We start from the raw sequence: 25,375 nt of genomic DNA, 5'->3' as shown, positions 1-25,375 counted from the left end.
ACAGTAAATGGCTATAGTACTAGGGAATGTTTATTCTGCTAAACCATTATGGGGCTTAATGACTATGCTCAGACCTCACATGTGTACACAAAGAAATATTTGCATGTATACTGTAGCCTCAAACATGCAAAACTTTGAAAAAAAGCCAAAAACAATTTTAAAAAAGGGCAATTTTTATTCTTTCGCAGTTTTTTTTGGCAAATCAGATAATATAGACAAATCCTGGCACAAAACCAGGGTTTGTGTATGAGGCAGTTGTTTTCACAAAACCGTCTGTAGTATATTTATTTTGGAAAATTGGCAATTAATAATAATACATAGGAGAGCCATCTTAAATCTTCAGTACACAGCTGAAAGGATTATGCAAAACAGCAGTGCTCACCACAAAAATGTAATTCCATCTGCGCTCGTGTGCGTCCGTGTGCTCTCTGTGTTGCAGCATGCGGAGAGACACTCCAAGAGTCAACGGGCAACTTCTCGTCTCCCGGTTACCCCAACGGCTACCCGTCATACACACATTGTGTCTGGAGAATATCTGTTACACCTGGAGAAAAGGTGCACACACACACGCAAAGTAGCACCCTGCATTGCAGTGAATGTGCTGTATAGCCAATTAAAATACTGTGTGTTAATTAAGTCACTACAGGTGCCACTTTCTTTGGTTCTCTGAAGTGGATTGTGCGTTTTTTATTAACTGTAGTGAATTTATTTTGTTTGGTTGTTTGCCTTTTTTAGATTGTCCTCAATTTCACCACCATGGATCTGTATAAGAGCAGTCTGTGCTGGTATGACTACATTGAAGTTCGGGATGGTTACTGGAGAAAAGCTCCTTTGCTCGGTAAGATCAACAGACAGTCAGGGTGAGCAAAAGGAGGAGGCATGAACTAACTTCAAATAAACAAACTGCCCATTGTTATAACTCTTCCACTTCTTTATACTGTGTTATTGCTTCATTGGATTGCTGTCTTGTAAAACATTTTTCTACATATTTCCAAAAAAATCCAAATAGCCTTTTGGGATATACAGTATGAGTGGGTTTGTAAATCTGGACAACGAAGTAAATTTTCTTAATCCAATACAGACACTTCTTTCTTCACTTGCCATGGAATGCAGCAGCAGAGAAATTATCCATTCTGACACAACAGTTCAACGGATTTAACAGTAAAAAGATGAGACGGTTTACAGGCATACAAATGTGTAGTCTCACATATACAACCCCAATTCCAAAAAAGGTTGGAAGATGCGAAAATGTAAATAAAAACTGAAAGCAATGATTTGCAAATCTCGTCAACCCACATCTTCTTTTCACAATAGAACATAAATAACAAATTTTACTATTTCATGGAAAATATTATCTCATTTTGAATTTGATGGCAGCACCACATCTCAAAAAAGTTGGAAGAGGGGCAACAAAAGGCTGGAAAAGTAATTGCCATAATCAAAAACGACTGGAGGAGGAACTAATTAGCTTAATTGGCAACAGATCAGTAATGTGACTGGGTATAAAAGGAGCCTTTCAGAGAGGCAGAGCCTCTCAAATGTAAAGATGGGCAGGGGTTCATCAATCTGTGACAAATGGCACAAATTGTGGAACAATTTCGGAAAAGTGTTCTTCAGTGTAAAATTGTGAAGACTTTGAAGATCCCACCATCTACAGTATATAATACCATCAAAAGATTCAGAGAATCAGGAGGAATCTCTGTGAGCAAGGGACAAGGCCGAAGGTCAAAACTGGATATGACAGGCATGATTCTCTACTGGACATCACTGCATGGGCTGAGGAACCCTTCCAGAAACACAGTTCACTCTGCATTCCACAAATGTAGGTTAAAGCTGTATCATGCAAAGAAGAACACAATCCAGAAACACCGCCGTGTTCTCTGGGCCGAAGCTCTTTTAAAATGGTCTGAGGCAAAATGGAAAACTGTTCTGTGCTCAGATGAACCAAAATTTGAAATTCCTTTTGGAAAACATAGGCGTTGTGTCCTGTGGACTAAAGAGGAGAGGGACAATCTAGCTTGAGATCAGCGGACAGTTTAAATGCCTGCATCTCTGATGGTATGGGGGTGCATTAGTGTCTACGTGGGCAGCTTAAACATCTGGATAGACACCACGAATGCTGAAAAGTACAAAGAGGTTTTAGAGCAACATATGCTCCCATCCAGACAATGTATTTTTCAGGGAAGACCTTGCATATTTCAGGAAGACAATGCTAAACCACAGACTTCTTCCATCACAACAGCATCGATTCACAGGAGAAGGGTCCATGTCCTGAACTGGCCTGTCTGCAGTCCAGACCTTTCACCAATACAAAACATTTGGAGCATCGTAAACAAAAATCTGGCAAAGGCCCCGGACTGTTGAGCAGCTAGAATCTTGAATCAAAGCAGGACAACATAGGACAACATTACTCTCCTAAAACTCCAGGAACTGGTCTCTTCACTTCACCCAGAAGTTTGCAGTCAGTTGTTAAAAGAAGAGAGGATGCTACACATTGGTAAACATCACCCTCTTCTAACTTATTTGAGATGTGTTTCTGCCATCAAATTCAAAATGAGCTAATATTTTCCATGAAATGTTTAAAACATCTCAGTTTCAAGATGTGACATGCTGTTTATGTTCTGTTGTCAATAAAATTTGGCATGATGAGATTTGCAAATCATTGCATTATGTCTTTATTTACGTTTTACTCATATTCCCAACTTTTTTGGAATTGGAGTTGTGTGTGTATATATACAGGTTAACAGGACGCAAACAAGCAACCGAGTCAACCTGGCAGAGTAAAATGAGCTGGTTTAATAGGGAGGATTAATTGGAAAAACATTGATTCTTTAATTGGTTAACTGAGATCACAGGGACAGTCTGAGGGAATCTGGCAGGCCAAATAAACAAGGCAGAGGCAGTAATCATGACATTAACCACAAAATATTCTTGTTTACTTGTTTTCTTGTTTTACTGGCCATTTGTAATAGTTTTTTCTATTGTAATGGACAGATTAAATCTTTTGTGGCTGCAGGGACTGTAAAGTTAAGTTCAGATAGACAGTAGCATTATATTAAAAAAAAACAAAAAAACAATGAAGCTCTATTGATATAAACTCGGGTGCTGCAGACAGCAGTGAGAAGACGTGAAATTCAGAAAGTGCAAATTAAAGATGCCAAGATTCTCCACAGCTGCGTGCGCTCCTTTGAGACAAGATTTTTACAACTCTGGCAAGTTACTGCAGCAGTAACAATTTGGTTCTTGGTCTTTTGCCAAACAAACAGTAGAATGGTCAAAACTAGTGGCTATTCTACTTGGCTTACATGGTTTTAATGTGGTGGACAGGAGTCTGCAGATACAAAGCCTCATACGCACTATGGTGTTGAACACTTTGTGGCCAGCAACTACACTCTTACAATGCTGACCCTGGTCCACCAAAATATTAAAAACACCAGGTTGTATTAATGTTGTGGCTGATCGGTGTATGTGCATGCATCTATGTTTATTAGCTATTTTATTATGTTGGTAAGTGTTGTAGAGCTTTACCCCGTGATGGTTTTGCTGGAGCCCTCTGTGGAAGCGTGCCAGTCATAAATGCAATTCAAACACATGGGACAGCTGCAATTTTTGGCTCAGTGGGTTTGTGATTCTAATCGTGGTCTAGAGGGTTGTTACAGTAAGAAATGTTCCAGAAGTTTTCATCGGGTTTTATGTTTAACAAACTTTTCAGTTTTTGGTTTCCCCATAATAATTCTAAACTTTCATTGGACAGCACCATCTACAGTAGGATCCTGACAAGGTCTGTGTATGTTTCACAGGCAGATTTTGTGGAGACAAAGTTCCTGACATCTTGATTTCCACCGACAGCAGAATGTGGATTGAGTTCCGCAGCAGCAGCAACTGGGTGGGAAAAGGCTTTGCTGCCATTTATGAAGGTAACTGCTCGACCATAGAAACAAGCAGATATTTAATGTAATACATAAAAATGAACATAGATTTTTGAGTGATACACGGGAAGCCTCTAAATTATATGAGATATTTTGTGACTTTAGTGAGAAGCTTTCACAGAGGTTCCATTAGTTTACATGGAACGTGTTTCAGGTGTTTTTAGCCAGTGTTGTTAATGGTTATCCATCCTGTTGTTCATTTGCAGCGATCTGTGGAGGGGAAATCACCAAGGACTCAGGACAGATTCAGTCTCCCAATTATCCCGATGACTACAGACCCTCCAAAGAATGTGTGTGGAGGATTACTGTGTCGGAGGGATACAACGTCGGGCTCAGCTTCCAGGCCTTCGAGGTGACTCACTGTGTGTGTGTGTGTATGCACTCAGGAATGCCCGGGTCAAATTTCATGCTCTTATAGCTGCTAGGAAGTTAATAAAGGTGGAGGTGTTTGTGTGTATCGGGACGCATTTCAGGCCGTTCAGAATGGGTTTTTTCGTTGGCGAGGTATAAAATGTCTGTGTACTAAATGACTCAGTATGTCCCCAACCTGACTTTACACATGAAAAGTTCACTTGTTCGCTTTTTGTCAGGCAAGTTCAACATCTTTTAAAAATATATGAGATTTTTTTCTATCTAAGTCTATTTGATTCTTTTTTTATTATGTTATATTCCATGTCTTTCTCTTCTCTTTTATTTAGTTTGGCTCGATTCTGTTATTTATTCGAAAATGTTCTGTTAAGCTATATATTGTTTTTTCTGTTGCATTCTGCTCTTTTATGCTATATTCTGCATTGTACATTTTGCTCTATTCTATTATGTTTTTACATTCTATCTTATCCTGTTCTTTCTTCTGAAATGCTATTCTAACAGAATGCATTCAAGTCTTGTGTATCTGCTGGTTACTGGACCCAAACATGAGTATTTTGGACAGCATTTCTGATTTTTGTTTTGTTTTCAACTTTATTCTGTATTAGTTTTGGTTATTATTCCTTTTGGTAACTATAACCTTTTTTCTCCATCAGCTTAGTGGCTGAATTCTAGGTTGGGTCATGCTGGTATATTGGAGTCTCTCCCAGAAAGTAACACGAGCAGTTAAACTATCACAGAAAAAAATTCCCAGTTTCTATTTAAATTCCTGATTAAACGATTGATGAGCTACACAATTTAAACTCAGCCAAGATTGATTGACATAGTTTTTTTAGATTGTGCACTTATGCTTGATAATTTAACAATTCCACACTTTAAATTTCCAGAGCAAGAAGACTTCACTGTGACATTCACAGTCGTGTTGTCATTCTCAATGTGTTTGTAAATGTTTTTGTAGATTGAGAGGCATGACAGCTGTGCGTACGACTACCTGGAAGTTCGGGATGGTGCTCTGGAGACAAGCCCTCTAATTGGCCGATTTTGTGGCTATGACAAACCTGAGGATGTGCGTTCTACGTCACACACACTCTGGATGAAATTTGTCTCAGACGGGACGGTTAACAAGGCTGGCTTTGCTGCTAACTTTTTTAAAGGTGAGTGAGTGTGTGTGTGTGTGTGTGTGTGTTAGATGGTTTTTCTCATGTGACTTTTGGACTCAAGCACTCCTAATGTGTGTGAAAATGTGCTTGGACGTGTGTGTTTTTCAGAGGTGGATGAGTGTGCCAAGCCAGACAATGGTGGATGTGAACAGAGGTGTGTAAACACTCTCGGCAGCTTCAAGTGTGCCTGTGACCCAGGCTATGAACTTGCATCTGACAAGAAGAGCTGTGAAGGTAACGCTGCGTGCAGGCGTGTGTGTGTGTGTGAGTCTGTGTGTGTGAGAGAGAGAGAGAGTGTGGTATGCTGAACTCATGATTGTATGTGCATTCCTTTTTATGCAGCTGTGTGTTGCAGTAGGATATGAGTGTAAACTCATCAGAAAAGAACATCCGAACAGCTTCAATCAACAGGAAAAAACATCCTTCTGACACAAAGCCACATACCTCGTACTTACAATGCCACAAATGCTGTGGAGGTCCTTTAATCCCACAAAATAGATTAGCTACCCGCAATGACCCACACACTGAAACTACTGAACAAACCACTTCTGAGCCAAAGAGACAAATAAGCTAGTCTAAAGGAAAATCCAAACTGTGGTTTTGCTGTATTTCTTTGAAAAGCAGTCGTTTTTTTTGGCATCCCCAGTCAAATAATGGCTGGGAAAATTATGTAGAAAGTATATTTTAAAAAAGAAATCCCTTACGTTTACATTTGGGTTTAATTTTTTGTTGGATAATTCTCAATGGCTGTTCTGACACCTATTTTTATAATAAAGAGGACAGGTGTTTAGTGATTAATTAGTCCACTTTGAATTCTTAAATGTAATACACACAGTAATGACTTTCTGTTATAATTTCTCTTTCATGAGACAATCCTTAACTTTATCATGTCAAAAATATCGTCCTTCTATCTACACCGGAGGCCACACCCAACCGCAGCAGTAAGGTCAAAGAACAAAGTGAAACACTCAATCATGGTCGCTCAAAGCTGTGTTGTAAAATCCTTCTGTATTATGTTAAATCCATCTTTAAAAGCGTATTTAATATAATATTCCTTTTTATCTTTTTGCATTTTGCATTTTGTCAATGCGGCTGAAAAACACAGTCGTGCAAAGTGTTCTATTTTAATATGTTTCTAAGATTTTTATTTCCATTGTTCCTTTAGTGTACAAAGCAGGGGTTTCCATGGATGGAGTTTTTAATGGGCTTACCTGGCACAGGCCTAGAAGCATGAGAGGTTAGGGGGCCATTGGGCAAAGCCTGTGAAGAGTACACATTTTCTGTGAGCTTAGTTAAAAATGGCCACAAAGAGATGTATAAAAAATATACCAAATGCTAAAATCACAAAAAAAACAAAAACGTTCAGACTGAAAATATCCAAATCAGGGAACAAAATGACAAATGATCTCTGCCTAGTGTTATAGTACTCTCACATAATTGTATAAGTTGGAGCAACTAAAGGAGCCACACATCTCTACAAAGATAGCTATGCTGCTCCAGTTAAAAAATCTCATGCATAAACACCACAGGAGCCTAATTAGTAAGACTCATATGCTCTGAATTCGATTCCATTCATACTGTGCATCATACCTCATCACATTTCACTTTAGTTTTCAAATAAAGATAAAAATGCTAAGAGGATAAATAGACAATAAAGTAAGAAAAACATAGAACCGTACAAATCTCAAACTGATTACTGTCTCAGTTTCTCCCTTTTTTAGCATCTCCGGTTCTGAATGATGTGTTTATGTATGCTAACAGCGGCATGTGGCGGCCTTCTGTCTAAGCTGAATGGGACCATCAGCACTCCTGGTTGGCCTAAAGAGTATCCACCTAACAAGAACTGTGTGTGGCAGGTGGTCGCTCCCACTCAGTACCGCATTTCCATGCAGTTTGAAGCCTTTGAGCTGGAGGGCAACGAGGTCAGTGTGTTAATTAGAGCAAAAGGGAGATAGGAAACATCACGGCCAGTTTGTTGATGTGTGCTACAAAAGCCTTCTTTGTGTATTTAGGTGTGTAAATATGACTATGTGGAGGTTCGCAGCGGCCTCTCATCTGACTCTAAGCTACACGGCAAATACTGTGGCACGGAGGTCCCTGAGGTCATCACCTCTCAATACAACAACATGAGGATTGAGTTCAAGTCTGACAATACGGTCTCCAAGAAAGGCTTCAAGGCTCACTTCTTCTCAGGTAAGCCACGCGTGTGTTTGTTAAGGAAGTGCAGAGCAATGTGAGCATATCTTCTTCGGAACACAGTGGACATGGTTATGGTCTGTAGAGAAGAGATTGTGGTCTTGGAGCAGTTGGAAAAGTTGATGTGGATATTTGAGTCCATTGTAAGTGACGGAAATTAAAAACTGACAGTACAATATATAATAATAACAATATAGGTCCGGCAAATCAAAAAAAAAAAAAAATGCTTTGGAAATCATTATCAGCTGAGCATAGATATACATTTCATGTCAAGTTCTCCAGCCACCTCTGCTTTGTGTTACTGCTTTTAAATGTTTCCTTGCATTTGTGGAAGTATATCCATATATACAGTATACGTGTGTGTATACAGTAGCTGGTTTCTGCTTGTCTGCGTGAGCTCCGTTCGTCTGTCTTGCTGTATCCCCTGAGCGTCCACTGGCTGTCTGGCCTCCTGCACCCACCCTGTGCTCTGCCCTCTCTCTCCTTCAGACAGGCCAACTCTGTGTCAGGACCGTATGTTTGTGTTTGAGTCCTGCCAGGAAATAAAGCGCGGCCTCTCTCCCAATCGTGGCCGCATCAACAACAAGCTGGCAACCGCATCAAAGGTCAGAGGTAACATGACCTTACAATCGGAATCTCTGATTGGTCTACCGTGTGATATGAGGGAATGGATGGATCCTGTATTAATGGTTTGGATCAAGTTTAATCCATTCTCCTTTAGAGGATATCACGTGCTGTGTCCCAGTTCCATACTACATACTGTTAATTCACTGTATCATGTAAGGTTGGGTGATAATAAACTCTGATACTAATATTTTTAACTCTCAGCACTTTTACATTGTGATTTTCAATGATTTTATCATTTGATTCATCCTGTATACATTCCTATAAGTGTAGGCCGTTAGCATGCAAGACTGTGTAAAAGCTACATGAAGTTTTTTGCCCTTTTAAAAAAAGAAAAATTAGACAGTAGATGCATAGTTCAAAATGCCACTTAACCCAGTTTCATTTTTAGAAGATTTCTTAAATTTAGTGTTTTTAAACTTTTTCAATCATCTAAGATGTTTTAGAAATGTCATCTTTGTCCAGAACATTTTTTATGTCTTTAGCTTTGAGAAGCTTCTCCTATGAGAATGGCTTCAGAGGATAAAAGTGTGCCATTAGCATCACAAACAAAAAGTCAAGAAAGCCTAGTTTCCATGTTGTTGTGTACTTCCAAACATAAACATTTTGCATATTGATAAAAGCATTAGTATTAGGTATGGAATCTGGACACGGTGCTGATTCTCCATTAAAAACACAACAAATATCCCCTTCTAGCTGTTGAAGGGAATAATTTGTTGAATGTCAACAGCAAATAATAAATTTCTCTTCTCTAACTCTTCTGATGCTGGCAATAAATAAATCCAAAGAGAAATGCTGAAACTTCATTCTATCATTTAGCCACTTTGCTCTGCTTCCGAGGAAGTAGAGCTGTCAACAGAATGCTTTCGACAATGTTCCGCTACGTGCAAAGCACCTTAAAAACAGTTTATTCGCTCAGTGGAGCATGATTGTAGAGAAAAAATAACTCGCATGCAGATAACTTGTTAGGGAGTGTTAAAAGTTGGTGTGTGAGTGGCCCAGCTAAGTTTCCAGGGATAGCTTTTGGTTGGCGACAAGCCAGCAGCTTTGGGGAGGTCCTTTTGGCCTCCCACACACTACTAATCCGTGTGAGTGTTTTTTTGTGTGTGTGTGTGTGTGTATTTCAGTGTGTGTGTGTGTGTGTGTGTGTGTGTGTGTGTGTGTGTGTGTGTGTGTGTGTGTGGGGACGCTGAGTGCTTGACCTGAAGAAAGCTACAATGAGCACTGTGTAGCATCGACCACAAAGCTTCTTAGCCTGTGATAGGGTGAGACTGAGCCCACAATAGCACTGTAATACCACATCAGACACAAACACACGCACACACACACACACACACGCACGCACGCACGCACGCACGCACGCACGCACGCACGCACGCACGCACGCACGCACGCACGCACGCACGCACGCACGGAAGGACTTAGTGGTTTCATTAAAAGCAGATCTGGTTTGATTCACAACCTCATGAGTTGAGGTGAGGCTTGGCGTCTCTGTCTAATCTCACATCTCTTTATAGGAATCTGTCTCTCACCCACTGTCACAAACACACACCACACACACACAAACTCTGGTCTCTCTCCCACACTGTGCCTTTACATCCTGTGCATAAGTCCATTCCCATCTCTATCATTCTGTCTCTGACACCATCACTGTTGTCAACGTGGCGGCCCCAGACAGAGGGAGTCTTCCCAGCTTCATTCTCCACCACCCTGTGATCTGCTCTATTCCCGCAGTGTTCAGCCTCACTGGAGGTTTTTATCATCACCCAACCATCCTGAGGAGGAGCCAAGTGGTTAGAAGAAGCCTTAAATTAGAGGATGAGGGAGCGAGAAGAAAGAAAACACCTTTGTTGTGTTGGCAGTTTGGTTTCGAGTCTGCAAACGTCTGTCAGTTAGCCTCATTATATTGATGCTTTGCAGCCAAACAATAGAATAAACAACTCCACATAGAATAATACGCAGAATCTTGATTTATATTTAGTACTAATGTCTTTAACTTTCAATTTAGCTGCTCCAGCCAATGCACTGTATGATACTGTCTAACAGTTTTTTTTTTACCATCTTAAAGCTACTAAACAGACAGCAAATCTGTTTTTTGGCTTCAGTAGATTAGAGATGGTTAAGAGAGTTCTTCGTCTCATCTAATGTTGTCTCCTGAATAAGGAATGTATAAGCGTATTTTCCAAGCTGCTTCTTGTAACAAGTCTTTACCTGTATCTTTATATGACAAAATGACCATTTGCCAATTCCCTTTTATAAGATTGAAAGCAATTTTCAACATCATAAAACAGTTGAATAGCCTTGTTATTCCAAAATGAGTATGTCACCAGTAGTTATACTAATACGTTAATATAATATGTTGTCATAATGGATTTAATACAACATTATCATTTTATAATAGCAGTGAGGAGTTATTATACCACCAAGAAAATCAGTTTGCATCAGTTAGTTTTCATATCTAAAATCTAACCCATTTATCTACAGTAGGAGGTTGTGGTCTCCATCTTGGTGTCATGACAGTTTCCACATATTCTACCTTGTAACTGTGGAGGTGGGAAATAAATATCACAGAGAGAGAAAAGCTCAAATTCAAAACATGAGGCTCACAGGATGCAAATGTGAATAGTGATTATTGTTCAGTGGTCTGCGTGAACACATCAGACGGATTTAGGGTTGGTGGTCGGGCCCGAGGAGAGCACAGCTCATCAGAATACAGCTGTTATGGTCGGGGAGGTTTCTGAGCCAAGATGGAGTCTGACCAGAGAGCAGCAAAAAAGACAGGCCAACAGAGCCACACACCAACATGCTTAACTCCATGGAGTTTATGCAGCTTATTTTTCTTTGTGCCTGAATATTCTAGTGTTTTGTTATATCATCTTTTCCTCTAACCATACTTTTAGAAATATTTAGTTTCTATGGTAGTAGTTCAGGCTGCAGACAGTATTTAAAGCTGGGATGGGTTCGCTCTTTTTTCCATCTATTTGGGCTTTAAATCTGGGCCTTGAATTACAATGTTTAACTCTACATTTGAGTTCTGTTCTCTAGCTCAGCACAAACTGCCACAACTGGATGTTCGTTTTCTTTTTTTTAACCACTTATGTCACGTTCCCTAATTTGTGCTGCACCTCCTCTTTCACTGACCTTATCTTCCATGTCCTTCTCTTGATATCTGTGTTCCTCCATTTTCCTGTTATCTCACCCTCCCTCCTTTTCTCACCACCTTCTTTACTTTCCAAAAATTTCTCCTCCCTTTCCTTAAGGTCTCATCCTCCCCCAGCTTGACCTCTTGCTTCCCTCCACCCCACCTCTTTACTGTTTTCGACACGAGTGATGAGTGTTGCATGTGTGTGTCTCTCACAGACAAAGATGAGTGCAGCAAGGACAACGGCGGCTGCCAGCACGAGTGCATCAACACAGTGGGTTCTTACGTTTGTCAGTGTCGTCACGGCTTTGTACTGCATGAGAACAAACACGACTGTAAGGAAGGTGGGTTTCACATGTATTCATCTATGCACACACACTGCACGTCCTTATACATCCACACAAGCATGTACTCATTCAATAATACAATCATACATCATATAATCCCTACTCTGTCCACCTACACGACCACAGATTGGCTGTTTGAGGAAAGGTATTTTAACATGTGGTATAAGTATTTTTACAGTTGGAGCCTACAAGCAGAGCTGTAAACTTGAGGCTTGGGACTTGAGCTCGAGCTTGACTCAAGTCACCAAAGCAAACGTAATACTTGTCTTGAGATTTAGTTTCCGATGTGATAGTATTCAAATGCTGCTTTGTTCTTTTAAAGTCAGCACTGAGAGATTGGAAAGATGAACATGCCTTAAAGAACTTGTGCATGTCAGGTATGATAAAGGTCTTGGAATGCAATGCAGCTCTCAAAATCAAGATACAAGCTGTGACATCTCATCTTCACTGTTCTGATGTTTTTGAAAATCTGGCAAAGCAATCAGTAAGCTACAGTAGTTATACCCTGGACAGTTACACCAATCAGCCACAACAATAAAAGCACTGACATGTGACTTGTTGTTCAGGGCTGGAAGTTCATGTGTTGGAAGGAGATAAAAATGGTTCAGCATGAGGTCTCTTTTTTGATTTGGCTAGACAGCTGGGTCAGAGCACCTCCAAAATGGGGGGTCTTTTGTGGTGTTCCCAGTATGCAGAAGCCAGTACCCATCAAAAAGAAAACCAGGCTAGGACAACTGCTTAAATGGTACAGCAGCACATTGCATTCACTAAAGAAAGAAAGAAATGATTGACCTTTTCTCATAAAAAAATCCTTATTTCATATTTGAGATATGTTTTTTTATAATTACGAGATCCAGTTTTCATATTTAAAAGATACAAATGTCATTGTGATTTAGGGATGTCATTAAAAAGAGCATTTTAGAAAATGCTCTAGAATAACCGGGTTTTTGTCTTTGGTGTCAAATTAGTGACTGTTTTCAAAAAAGTAAAAGTAAAAAGGTGTCAATAGCTAATTCAGTGTATTTAGCTTTCTAATGTCAACAAGCAGGCTATAAAGCTAGGTTCAATTTGCAGCCACATGATACATCCATGGGAACACAATACATCCTGTTTCCTGTTGAAGCTGGTCACATGAGTGAAGTATTTCAATCTTTTAAAGTGACAATTTTCAAATTACCGTGTTGAAAAATTAAACACTAAAATTGATATTTAAGATTGCATTAAGTAAATCTTTAAATTGCCTAAATAAAATTGAGAATTCAATTCTGTTATCCTAAACCATGATGCCATTATCATCTTAAATAAGAACAAATTAATAACCGCCATAACATTTCTAGAGATCCTGATCTTGTGAAATCATTAAACATGTTAAATGTTAAAAGTTTTCACTCATGTGAACAGAAACAGGAAGTATTGCGTTGCCATAGAAACATAAAAGTTGCACTGCGTACCAGCTTTAACTTAGTCTTGTGTTTACATGGGCTAACCAGGTTACAGTGGGCAAATACGTACCTTTTAAATATGAGACCTGGATCTTAAAGTTACAAGAAATATATCTTGTAAATACGAAATTCCTGTCTCGCAATTACAAGATCTGTAACTCACAATCACGAGAATCACTAAAGTCGCAAAATGTATTTTCTCTGTTAAATGCAATGCGCCATCGTAAAATGGTGACAATGAAAAATTGCATTAACAATCAGCATTATATTTCAAGTTTTTGTCTGATTTGGTTCAAAATTTGTGATGCTTTTTAGTTATCAAAGCTCTAAAAACAGCGTCCGGCCAACATGTCTCACAATGTACTGAAGGCATTGATAATAACCAAAGGTTTCAACAAGCTTGTCTCAGGATTGACAACTTTCATGAAAACAGGTTAAAATCATTCTTAAACATTCAACTTGAATTTGGCCTCGAGCAGGGTCCTTTTATTTATTGACATGTTTTTTAACCAAAAATGTAACAGCAAATACTCCTCAACATGCAGTCTGCATACAAGATCTGCTGTATGCAGACTGCATGTTGAGGAGTATTGCAAATCCTATGAAGATATATCATATATACAACTTCTGTTTCCCCCCTTCAACCAAATTTTCTCCCTCGTAAAATTTGCGAGTGGTCATAGTAGTCCAGTTTGCAGTACAGGGGTTGGGAATCTGGCCTAAGAAAATTCAGATCTTAACAAAAACTTCAAGCGTCAAAAGTCATAGAAACAGTTCTGCCTCCAAGCTGTCTCCACTGAGATGTGTGTCTGTACAAACAGAGGGGGGAAAAGGCTTCAGTTTTACAGAAACCACTTTAAAATCTATTAGCACATTCCCACATGCAGACACACACACACACCTGTTCAATTGTCATTTAATATGTAGCTCTTTGAACTTCAAAAGTTGAACTTTTGAACGTGCACAAACACCACATCAGTACTCACATACACACCGCACTAAAGGCTCCCTGTGCAGCTCATAAAAAGGCTCATGTTTCAAACATCTGGAAGCTTAAAAGCATTGCATGTGGTACTGTCTTCCTGTGTATGAATCTGTGTTTATCTGTGCATTAGACCAGCTTGACCCCGTACGCCTGCAGGATTATGGAAATCCATATTCTCACACCTTGGGTCTTCCATGGTCTCATATATACTGTACAATATTTGTATGGGGACCTTTCAGCATGACACAGGCGGATACATATTGGATAGAGATTTTAATGATATTGGTCACTCACCTGAGGTGTGTAACAATGAGACACAGTGTCTCAATGTCTCAATGTCTCAATGTCTCAGGGAAAGAGGAGAGAAAAAAAAGTTGTGATCTTGATGCCAGGGTTAGTTTTTAAAAGTGGACCCAAGGGAAACAAGGTGAGAGGGGTTTGGGAAGTAGAATGAGCTTTATTTATGAGTATAATACAAGATAAGGAAAAACAACCAACATAAAAATCGCTCCTGTAATGGAGGACAACACAGGCACTATCTCGGAGGGGTTATTAAAAAAAACAAACAAAGAAAAAAAAAAACGCTAGAAAACAAGGAATAAACTCAGACTGAAGCACTAGGAATTTAACAAGGGATGAATAGACAAAACTAGAGGGCGGAATGGGAAACAAACAGGTGGTAACCAAAAACTAGAGACAAGGAACTAACAACCATAAACCGTTAAACAAAAATGCAGAAACCTAAACATAAACCATTGGTAGAGATGAGAGGTAAGCTTGAGAAATTAACTGGGGACAGGAAGCAAAGAAAAGGAGGTACAAAATAAAAGTGAGTGTGAGGGTCAGATCATGACACTTTATGGCCTTAGGAATCCAGTTTATTATTTTTTATGGAAAGAAGACATTAGTGTATCTGTTGAGTTATTTACCATTTCCTGTTACTAACTATGACTTAACGATGTGAAAAGTTTTGCTATCTGCTTATGCATACATAGGTTTGCCTGACTCTAAATAAAGACTTCAACTCTATAAAATACCTTTTTGTCTCGTGCATCCCTCCTGCTTCTCTGCCTCACTTTATCCCCCCAGAAACCTAAACACATTCCCTCCATCTCTTTCTTTAAATGTTCCTGCAGGCCAATATAGCTGTTGTTGTGTTATCATGAATTAGAACATAAAAGTTAAAGGTACTCGCTATTTTGCAGCAAATGTTTCGGGGCACCACTGTTTGATACAGAGAAGCTTTAAGCCATTTTCTTTAGAGATCAGCTCACTAATAAATACTGTAACTGTTTAGGATCATGAGGTGTATTTCTGGGACCAGTAAGATGTGTAAATCAAAGTTGAAATCACTTTAAACATATCACACTGAAACATAGCCATTGACTATTAAATAATAAGAATTAATCTACAATGAAAGTGTGACTGATTTTTCCTGATGAATTCATTGTACTTTGCATTAAATGTGTGTAGGAATTGATCTCAGTCTATATTGCTCAAATATGTTGGATTGTAACTTCTGTGAACACAGGTAGAATTCAAGGTTTGTATTAGAAACAATAGAATACATTAAAATTTAATTATTTTACTCTTTACTTTATTCTGCTACTACAGCTGGTTACAGTCAAAGCATAAATGTAAAATTGACATGTATTTAGTTCTTAGCATGTAAACACACATTATGTTGGCAGAGTATTGAAAGTAGGGGAATATGGATGTCCTACTGCAACTGAGTCTTTGTGTAAAATGCATGTGTTTCATGTGAAATTCACACTGAACTTGTCACCAGGATGTGTTTCTTTGAAATCTTTTCTCTTGTTAGGTTCTCTTGTTTCTCTCTTTCCTTCCTTTTAATTTCCTCTGACCTTTTCCTGTACAGCCATGATTGTAACTTCCTCTTTGTGTGTGCTTGCGTGTCTCTGTGTGTGTGTGTGTGTGTGTGTGTGTGTGTGTGTGTGTGTGTGTGTGTGTGTGTGTGTCCAGCTGAGTGTGAACATAAAATCCACAGTCCCAGTGGCACCCTGAGCAGCCCCAACTGGCCAGACAAGTATCCCAGTCGTAAGGAATGTACTTGGGACATCACAGCCACACCGGGGCACAGAGTCAAGATTGTAAGTGTGCAGCAAATAAAGTGTTTTCAGGTGTTTTCTCTGTCTTTACACCATTTTCTTGAAGATTGGAACTTGACCTTGCATGCTTCCCTCCCTTGTTACAATGCATTTCTTTCTGTGGGGTCGTATTTGTATGTTAAAGCCCCAGGCTTCCCTCCCTCCTTTTTAAGTGATGATCTCTTTTTCCCATGTTCCACTTGTAAAATCCAATTGAGAATTGGGGAGATGGTCCACATTTGGATATTTAGGGTAACTGCAAGCCTGTGCTCATGTGTTAAAGAAGAGGCCTTGGGCAGCGACCATCTGTGTCTTTCTGTGTGTGTTTGTGTGTGTGTGTGTGTGTGTGTGTGTGTGCATGGACTGCATACATGCATGCATTTAATGGTGTGAGCATTTATGTGTCACACAGTCTTCTTAGTGAAAAAGGAGATAATCTTCACTCCTCTGACAGTGTGTTAGCTCAGACAGTGTTACTAGGATGCTTATGGACATTCTCCTGACTCAGGTGCAGTCACAGAAGATGCTCAGTGCAGTTTACATGCTTTTGTTGCAGAGTTGATGGAGTGTACTTGACATATAAAAACAAACACACACACACACATCCAGTGTATGCAAACGTGAGCGCCCCCTTCATGCATGGACTATGAAAGAAACGGTTCTGGACACACACAAGTAAAAGGGCCACATTCCTTTTTGTGTCAGCCCCCTGAACTATAACAGATGTGACTGTCACATCATTTGTGGTCATTCTGTGTCTGTGCGTGGTTGTTTTATGTTGTCAGTTTAAGATTATTGTGTGTCCCATATACTTTTTGCAGATATCTCGGGTAATTTGCTGTTTTTGTGTTAATTTTTGGTTTTGCATGTATCTGTTTTGTACATTTTTTATCCCTTTATCGTCATGTAGTGGCTTTTAAAAGTACAAAGGCTCTGACCCAGAGGCCGCCTTAAGTCCTGTGTCAAACACAACCAAAACTCTGAAAGGATGCAGGGAAGCACGAAAACAACCTCACAATTTAGAGGTTGATGTTAGGCAATTTAGTATTTAAGTTTGAAAATAGCTTAAACAATTATTCCAATATAAAAAAAAAATCTGTCAATTCAAAAATCAATAAATCACTGTAAAAACTACATTGTGAGCATAAAATCAATTCAAATTCGTTCTCACAATGATACAAATACAGGCCATCGCATGCTCACATACGGTGTGCCTCAGATAATCCTCCTAAAGTAACACACAAACATGCTGCAATCTTTACAATATGCACATAGACCTTGCTCCCCCACCACACACACACACACACACACACACACACACACACACACACACACACACTACAGTCTGTAGCCCTGCAAAATATGAGGATTTGGCTCATCACCTCACTTCCACTCTGCAGCCACACACTGAGTTCGCAGCATGTTATAAAATTGTCATCAACGGTCATTTAGTTTTGATAATCTCTCATCAACGCTTATGCAACCAAAAGCAGATTACATCATCGACTGTGATAACACACAAGTTTTTGCATCTGTTTTGAATGTTTTATTACGTGTGATTTACACACATATTTGGAAATACAAAGTCTAGAGAGAGAGAGAGAAAGAGAGAGAGAGAGAGAGAGAGAGAGAGAGAGCTCCTTTCTATATCCACAGTAAATACCTGAAATCTGAGCATAGACCATAGACATGAAGGTTATTGCTTCTTTTCTGTCTGTTTCGCTCGCTCTCTCTCTTTCTCTCACACACACACACACACACACACGCACACACACACACTGAACTCCCAGAATAGTAAACACATCAACAAACCAGTGTGTCTTCCAAGTTGCAGTTAGAAACATCTGGAACTTATCATGTCTGCCACAATCAAACACTTCCTCTCTGAGTAATGACATCTTCACCCACCTTTACTTTCCTTTCTTTTCCTGTGTGGTCTGTGTGGTTGTGGTAGTTTGGGGTGGTGTGATGGAACACGACTCAGGAGACAATCAGAGAGGTGTGTGACTTTGTGGGACAGAGACTCGTGAGTTGTTGTGACTCAGCTCATGGGGACTTAATTACATTGTGAATGGTGACACTGTGAATACATGGATCAGTGTGTAACAGGTGTGTAGTGTAGTGTGTGTAGTGTTATTATTAAAATCTAACCATGATTTTAGATATAAAAGAAACAAATGTAAGTGGAGAGAAGAAAACAAAAGGGGACAAGAAATACAAAGCTTATGGCATCTAAAACAACTGAAAACACCTGTTCACTAAACACAATTTATAATGATAATTTGTAAATGCAAAACAACTCTACAATTAAGAGTATTGTCTCAGTAAAATTAAGGTAAATACATATTTGTCTCTTGGGGGCGGCAGTGACTCAGTTTGTACAGTGGCTGCCTTCTGACTATAGGGTCGTACGTTCGACACCCCACCTTCCCGACCAGACACAGAACCCCTAACAGCCCATTCCTCTCCCCAGCTGTGCAGTGCCGGTCCCAAGCCCGGTAGAAATTACGGAGGGTTGCGTCAGGACGGGGATCAGGCGTAAAAACTGTGCCAAATGAACATGCGGACAAATAATCCGATGTGGTGACCCTGAATTTACAGGATAAGCCGAAAGGCCCCCCCCCCAAAAAAAAAAGCAGTTATATTTGTCTTTTTGCAGAAACTATTTATTGCTATTATTCTATACTATTCTAAATAATTCACGGACCTCAGATTTATGGGTTTCAAGTGGAATTCCTAGGAAAATGTTATCCGAACTGTATGAAAACTATTGGTTAGTAAGTTTGGGCAACACTTCATGTTTCAGTTCACTGCTCTTTTCTCTCTCCAGTCTTTCGGTGAGTTTGAGATCGAGCAGCATCAGGAGTGTGCATATGATCATCTGGAGGCGTTCGACGGGGACAGTGACACAGCAGCCATCTTGAGTCGACTGTGTGGTAGTAAAATCCCAGAGCCACTGGTCTCCACTGGAAACAAGATGTACCTCCGCTTCATTTCTGATGCCTCAGTACAAAGGAAAGGCTTTCAGGCTGCACACTCAACAGGTGTGTGTGTCTGTGTGCAGGTGTATTTGCTATGTTTACTTTATGTGAGTTCATGCAATATTATCTCTGTTTATGTGTGTGTCCAAGAGAAGCAGTTCAGCTGAACAGTTCTTTTAAGAGAAATGTCTCCCTCTAGTGGATTGTAACAGCACACACGACGAAAATCATCTTTTCATTGTTGACCCTGTATCTGCAGAATGTGGAGGTCGTCTGAAAGCAGATGCCCGTCTGAAGAACCTTTACTCCCACACCCAGTTTGGAGACAATAATTACCCAGGTCACACTGACTGCGAGTGGCTTCTTATAGCTGAGCAGGGCTACGGCATCGAGCTGAGCTTCATCACATTTGAGGTGGAGGAGGAAGCTGACTGTGGTTATGACTACATCGAGTTGTACAATGGGTTTGACTCCAACTCACATCGGCTTGGCCGCTTCTGTGGTTCAGGGGTAAGGCTTCATGATTTCGCAAAGTGATGCATCTATACCATGTGTAACCTTAGGTGAGTCACTGTACAGCTTGTTACATGTTTTAACCCTTTAAATACAAATGATTCATACATTTCTATTTCAAACTTCTAAAGTATTGGATTGATTATTATTTAACAAATTTCATGAAAGACCAAAACCAATAATGAGCTGAGCCATTGTTCTCCCAGGAAACCTCAAAGCTGTAGACATGTTTTTAAGTACTTGCCATGATATATTTCTCAGCACCAAATGTTACCTTGGGGCTCACACTTCGTCCCTTGGACTCCATGTCTTGGTTTTCTCCTGACTTGCTGTAATGCAGTGTGAAATATGGAATCATATAGAAGTGTGGTCTTCTAGAACACTACTATTGGACATAGAATTTCTGCATATATTAGGTCATTTGTTGTCTAAAACCAGGTACAAGCACGTCAGTAAGCTGAACGGTTGCACTGGCTGATATGTTCCTTACCATAAACATGGCCACTGTAGCTGTTATTCTGAGTCCTACTGTCGTCACACCAAATGTGGATTAATATGTGGAAAAAATCTAGTAAATAAAAATTACTACTGTTTTAGCCAGGATTTTTTAAAATGCCAGTGCTTAGCTGTTTTAGAAAATCTATTTTTTTCATTATATTTTATTTTGAGTCAAGAGAAAGTAAATATATGTGACCTATTTTCTTCAAAAAGCTTTGGAGCTGAGCTCCGCAGATAAAGTAGGAAAGTGGAAAAAGTATAGAGATGGAATAACACATTGTTCATTTTGATGTTTAATGAGATTGAAAATATAAAAAATAATGACAGCTGTATGCTCATTCTAAAGATTGTGTTTCCATTTTTAGCTTTACTAATGATTTTAGAGTGCATGCTGTGCCGTTTTAGAATTTCTATTTTCCCCCTAACAGTAGAGAAAGCAGCTATTTTCCATTCATTTCCCCTCAGTATAAAATTTTAGTAGCTCACTTCAGGGTTGTTTGGGTCAGTGCAAAATCCAAGTCTTAATTATTTAAATAAATGTGTCCCGAGGAGCTTTCTGGTAAACAGTTTCTGTTTCCACCCAGTCCTGCTCGCCAAAACACATTAGATGTATATCAATGAAGCCTAACATGCATTTGTTTAGAGTGTGGTACTGATTCTTTACATCTGTTTTCTTCTTCTTCCATTTTGTTGGCACATTTGTTCTGTCCGCTGAGGATCAGTAAAATGGTGTGAAACTATTTAGCGAAAGTTTTAAAAGTTTAATAATTTTTTTCATATTTTGTAAGAATAAAGAAGAAAAAAGGGGAAAGTTAGCAGCAGATGTTGCTTTGCCAGTTATAGAAATCTTTAAGTTTTTGATAAACTGCTTTACATGTCTCTCCATCTTTCCTTCCTCAGCCCAGAGAGGAGATTTACTCGCCTGGAGATGCCATGCTGATCCGTTTTCACACCGATGACACTATCAGCAAGAAGGGCTTTCACATCCGCTACATGAGCACCAAGTTCCAGGAGAGCCTTCACACCAGGAAATGACCTCCCACGCAGCTCGTGACTTCTGACCTCTGTGCAGCCCCACCACTGTTACCCTGACCTTCACCATGGCAACGAGAAAAGTACAGCATGTCCCCTCTTGCCAAACCCAGAGACAGATGTGGCCGTACGTGTCCATTCGGCAGCTGCCACAGGAAGATGATACAGACATGAACGTTTGTCTCCCCCTGTGGCTCCACACGGGTCATCGCACTATAGGAGGAGACAGGAAAAACAAAGACATGTCAAAGTGTAAAGTTGATCCATTTTTGTGGAAGAGATGGTTTTACATAACTGCACATCAAGCTGCCCTCCGTCAGTGTAGAAAGTGGGCTGCAGTAGACAAAATCAGTTAACTGGGATGCTAATGATTGCACAAATGGAAACAGGAGACTTCACAGAAACACTAAGCCTCCTATTCAGTCACAAACTATGGATGCTAAAGGAACTAAAGAGACATCCAACAAAGGAGTGTAGAGTCTTTTCTGACTCCTTGGTTTGTGCAAATTAACGTGTTATCAGACGGCTGCTTATCACCTACAGTAACTGAGAGGAGACCCTAAACAGATGTTTTTATTGCCTTTGATGCCTGGGAACTGGTCTCTTCAACCCAGCTCAGAGCGGCTGCAGATGATTTTATTTTACATCTTATTGTAAAACCCATTGTGTTTACTGTGTGTGCGTGCGTTTGTGTGTGCGTGCAAAACAAAACAAACAAAAGGCTGAAGTCTATCCTTTGCCCTTTTTGCCGTAAGCTTATGCAGACCGCCATTGTGAAAAACATGAAAATGGAGGATTTTCAAATAATCTGTGATGTTAATATTAAGCCTTGCATTGTGTGTATGTGTGATTGTGTGTGTGTGTGTGAGTGTGTGCATGCAAGTTTGTGCTTGTTTTTGAGTTTGCACCATCTTATCACAAACTGAGCAATGTTCATGGATGTTACTGGTTTTCACTCTCAATAATCATGAGATTTTTTTGTACATTTCAGTGGATATGGGAAGGGAATATTTGTCACAGCTGTTTAATGGAGTGATTGAAGGAGAGATTCCCATGGTGCTAAAATAAAAACACACTTAACGACTGAAGGTGTAGGTTTTCAAATGGTGCAAACAGCACACTGCATCAGCAGCACTAGTCCTGTGGACCTACAATATTGCCTTAGAACCAAATGTCTTGAGATCGCTCCTTTGCTCTTGCACCGGTGTGTTTTGTTAGCTGAGTGATTTGGCATTTTTTTGGCATTGTATTCATTGTTTGGGGATCTTGAATGGCTTTATTGTGGAAAAAAAACATGGGAAGTGTAGTCTGTTTGTGAAATTGTGATTACAGTGCATGTGTGTTTGTGTCATTTTTTTAGCTGCTCTCAAAGAAGCTTACTTACTCATTCACAGACGCACAAAAACACACCTCATTTTTGTGCATTTCCCCCAACCCATATTTGAACAAACACTTCCCTTCTGTAATTTTTGTCAGTGGAAAGCAAAGTGCTGTGAAGCTGAAGGAGTATCAGATGCATCCAGGCTGCATCATTTGTGTGTTAAATACATTATGTGCAAGTGTGTGTTATAGGACATCATAGAGAAATAATGTGTGTGTATGTCTGTAAGCTGTATGTTTTTAAGTTGAATCATTCATTGCTGTATGTGCCAAGCTCCAGGTGACGCTGATCCACTGTAGTTTTTGTTTTATCATTCCACCACTGTGTGTGTAGTTCAGACATACTTACTTGATGTCCTCTGCATCAGCCATTAAAACACACAAAGGTAAAAACTATGTCTGTGTTTTGTATTATTACTATATTTCACGTTCGACTTAAATGTGTGGGTGCTGGATTGCTGACCTGCCCAGAGAAGAGAACATACTGTAGAGCCAAATATTGATCCAAAAATCAAATCCTGACATTTCCCTTAGTGATAAAGTCTGCTGATAAGAGATGACTCAGATTAAATGAAAAGCTTTAAGTTTCCCAGTGATAACGCAAAGTGTAAAGTTTGTCTGTTACTTTTATTCATGCCTGCAGTTTTATTATTATTATTTATCATTTATTTAGTTTTAGTTCGAGCTTATGGAGTCTTGAGGGTGCCATCTACTATAAGTCATTTTGAGTTAAATTATAATGAATTAAGTCATGTGTCCTATATGATTTAAATTACTAATAAAATGCCTCAAAATAAATAATGTAAATTATAAAAAGTAACAATGACAGCTCAGCATCACCAGCTCTGATCCCCCCAATTTGTGTAAGACATTTTATGTGCTACTAGTGTAATAGTAAAGAGGCAAGTACTGGCACTTTACTTTGTTGAGTTTGTGTACTTCTACCACCCACACTAAAAGCAGAGTTTAGACACCATATTATGTTGGCCATACTGTGGCTACAGGTGCAGTATTCTTGTAATTAATTGAAACCAAGGTTTACAGAGTTTTAGATTTTAGTTTAGATGAAGCAGAAGTGAAAAATGCTGAAATACATGAAGGCTTTAACAAAAATATTCTGTGACCATATTTGGACCCATTTTCCTGTTTGTGTGTGAGTACAAGCCACTTACCTTTATAGGATCAGTTTAATGAGCTTCAGTGGTTACACATTTGGTGCAACACGCACACACAAACACACACACACAAACACACACACAGACAATTGTTTTGTACTACCTGTTAGCCACCAGAGGATGCAGTTTGAAAGGCTATAGTTGTAATCACCCCCCCAACACAAACACACCCACGCACACACAGGACAATAGGTGTTTACTTCTAAAATTATTTGTTAAATGGTGAGCTGAAATTTTGAATGATAAATTCTTGCCAAATTGTTTTATGAGCATCAAAACTGTGTACACGTATTGTGTAAAACAGTTTGCGTTGTGAACTTGTTTAGAGGAACTAACACCACAGGCTGCAGGACTGGGTCAGCTGGACTGGATCTCATGTCATGCTGCAATGTTGCTGCAGCAGTGTGTAAGATCTGCATCAGTGTTTCTACTATGTCTCTACCTACAGTTCATCCAGAGAACTGCAGTATGACTGGTGGAGCCATCACTGGGTGTAAGTACTGTGTTTAGGGGTCAGTCCACCTAAATGGTGCCCAGGGACTATTTTGGCCTAATATAGTTACTAAGACTTCTACTGTATAATTTAGTTTGTGCTGCTCAAAGCACTAAGAACTACATACAATGTACCTGCTTTAAAATCACTATGCAAATCGGTGATGTAAATGTATAAACCCATTATAGCGTTTAATCCATATTAAAGAGGTTAGGACCAGTCTTAGTCTGTTTTAATAAAACCATGCCCATGACCATTATAGTATTTTTGTAACTCTTGTAAAACAGAGAAGCTTAATGTGCCTGCTTTGCCCCATTTGGGCCATTTTTCTTTGAGTGCAGCAAGTGCATCCTAACCTTTTTGAGCAGACCATTGTTTTTCTGGACATATGGTAAAACATTACAGTTAATTATTAATGTGCTAATTATTGTTGTGATAAATCTATTGATTTTATTGGAGAATAGTGTCAGTGGTCAAAGGCAAAAAAATTTCAATTTGCTGTCCCACAAAGAAAAGTAGCAAAACCCAAATCACTTTTTTCTTTTGCGTTTTTGCTTTAAATGACTTAAACTTTAGATTTAGACGTAAAAGTATTGTGGGATGAGCTAGACTCTGCTCAGACTCTGCTGTGAACATCTATTTCCACAACCAAAAACAGAAAATCCAATCTGTTACTGAAGTTCCCCACGTGTACTGCAGTTGTAGCATGTGTGTTCACAATATCCACTTATTCTGCTTACAGGTCACATAAAACACCTAAACTAACAATTCTTTACTCATCTACCGGCACTTTCTCTCCAAAGTCTTTAAAATTGTTCACAATATCTTGTCTTGACCAATTTGTGATAAGAAATGGAGAAATTATTCACATTTAAGGAACTGAAACAGGTGAGTTTTGGCCTAAATTAGTAACTAAATATCAATTAGAATATCAATATCTATTAAAAGAAATGGTGTTGATTATCTTTGCAACAGGAACTGTTATCTGAAAATAAATAATGAAT

General features: G+C 39.3%; 1 protein-coding gene across 2 annotated transcripts in view; it reads left to right on the top strand.

Moving 5' to 3' along the window:
• The window catches only part of tll1 (tolloid-like 1), a 44,359-nt gene extending 21,260 nt beyond the window's left edge, over positions 1–23,099 (top strand). Inside the window, exons 9-22 of one of the 2 annotated variants that reach the window (XM_067498955.1) lie at positions 440–555; positions 736–838; positions 3,801–3,917; positions 4,136–4,281; positions 5,254–5,449; positions 5,564–5,689; positions 7,217–7,377; positions 7,468–7,648; positions 8,141–8,263; positions 11,636–11,761; positions 16,175–16,302; positions 19,130–19,343; positions 19,540–19,790; positions 21,192–23,099. In XM_067498955.1, coding sequence (XP_067355056.1) covers positions 440–555; positions 736–838; positions 3,801–3,917; positions 4,136–4,281; positions 5,254–5,449; positions 5,564–5,689; positions 7,217–7,377; positions 7,468–7,648; positions 8,141–8,263; positions 11,636–11,761; positions 16,175–16,302; positions 19,130–19,343; positions 19,540–19,790; positions 21,192–21,326 — 2,123 coding nt within the window. In that variant the 3' untranslated portion in view covers positions 21,327–23,099. The remainder of the gene's footprint in view (positions 1–439; positions 556–735; positions 839–3,800; positions 3,918–4,135; positions 4,282–5,253; positions 5,450–5,563; positions 5,690–7,216; positions 7,378–7,467; positions 7,649–8,140; positions 8,264–11,635; positions 11,762–16,174; positions 16,303–19,129; positions 19,344–19,539; positions 19,791–21,191) is intronic. The other variant, XM_067498956.1, reaches the window with a different exon arrangement.
• Positions 23,100–25,375: the final 2,276 nt, after the last annotated feature.

The sequence above is a fragment of the Channa argus genome, chromosome 3 (genome assembly GCF_033026475.1).
Source record: "Channa argus isolate prfri chromosome 3, Channa argus male v1.0, whole genome shotgun sequence".
Lineage (NCBI taxonomy): Eukaryota > Metazoa > Chordata > Actinopteri > Anabantiformes > Channidae > Channa > Channa argus.
Note: the sequence above shows the minus strand (reverse complement) of the source record. Positions and strands in the feature narration are given on the sequence as shown.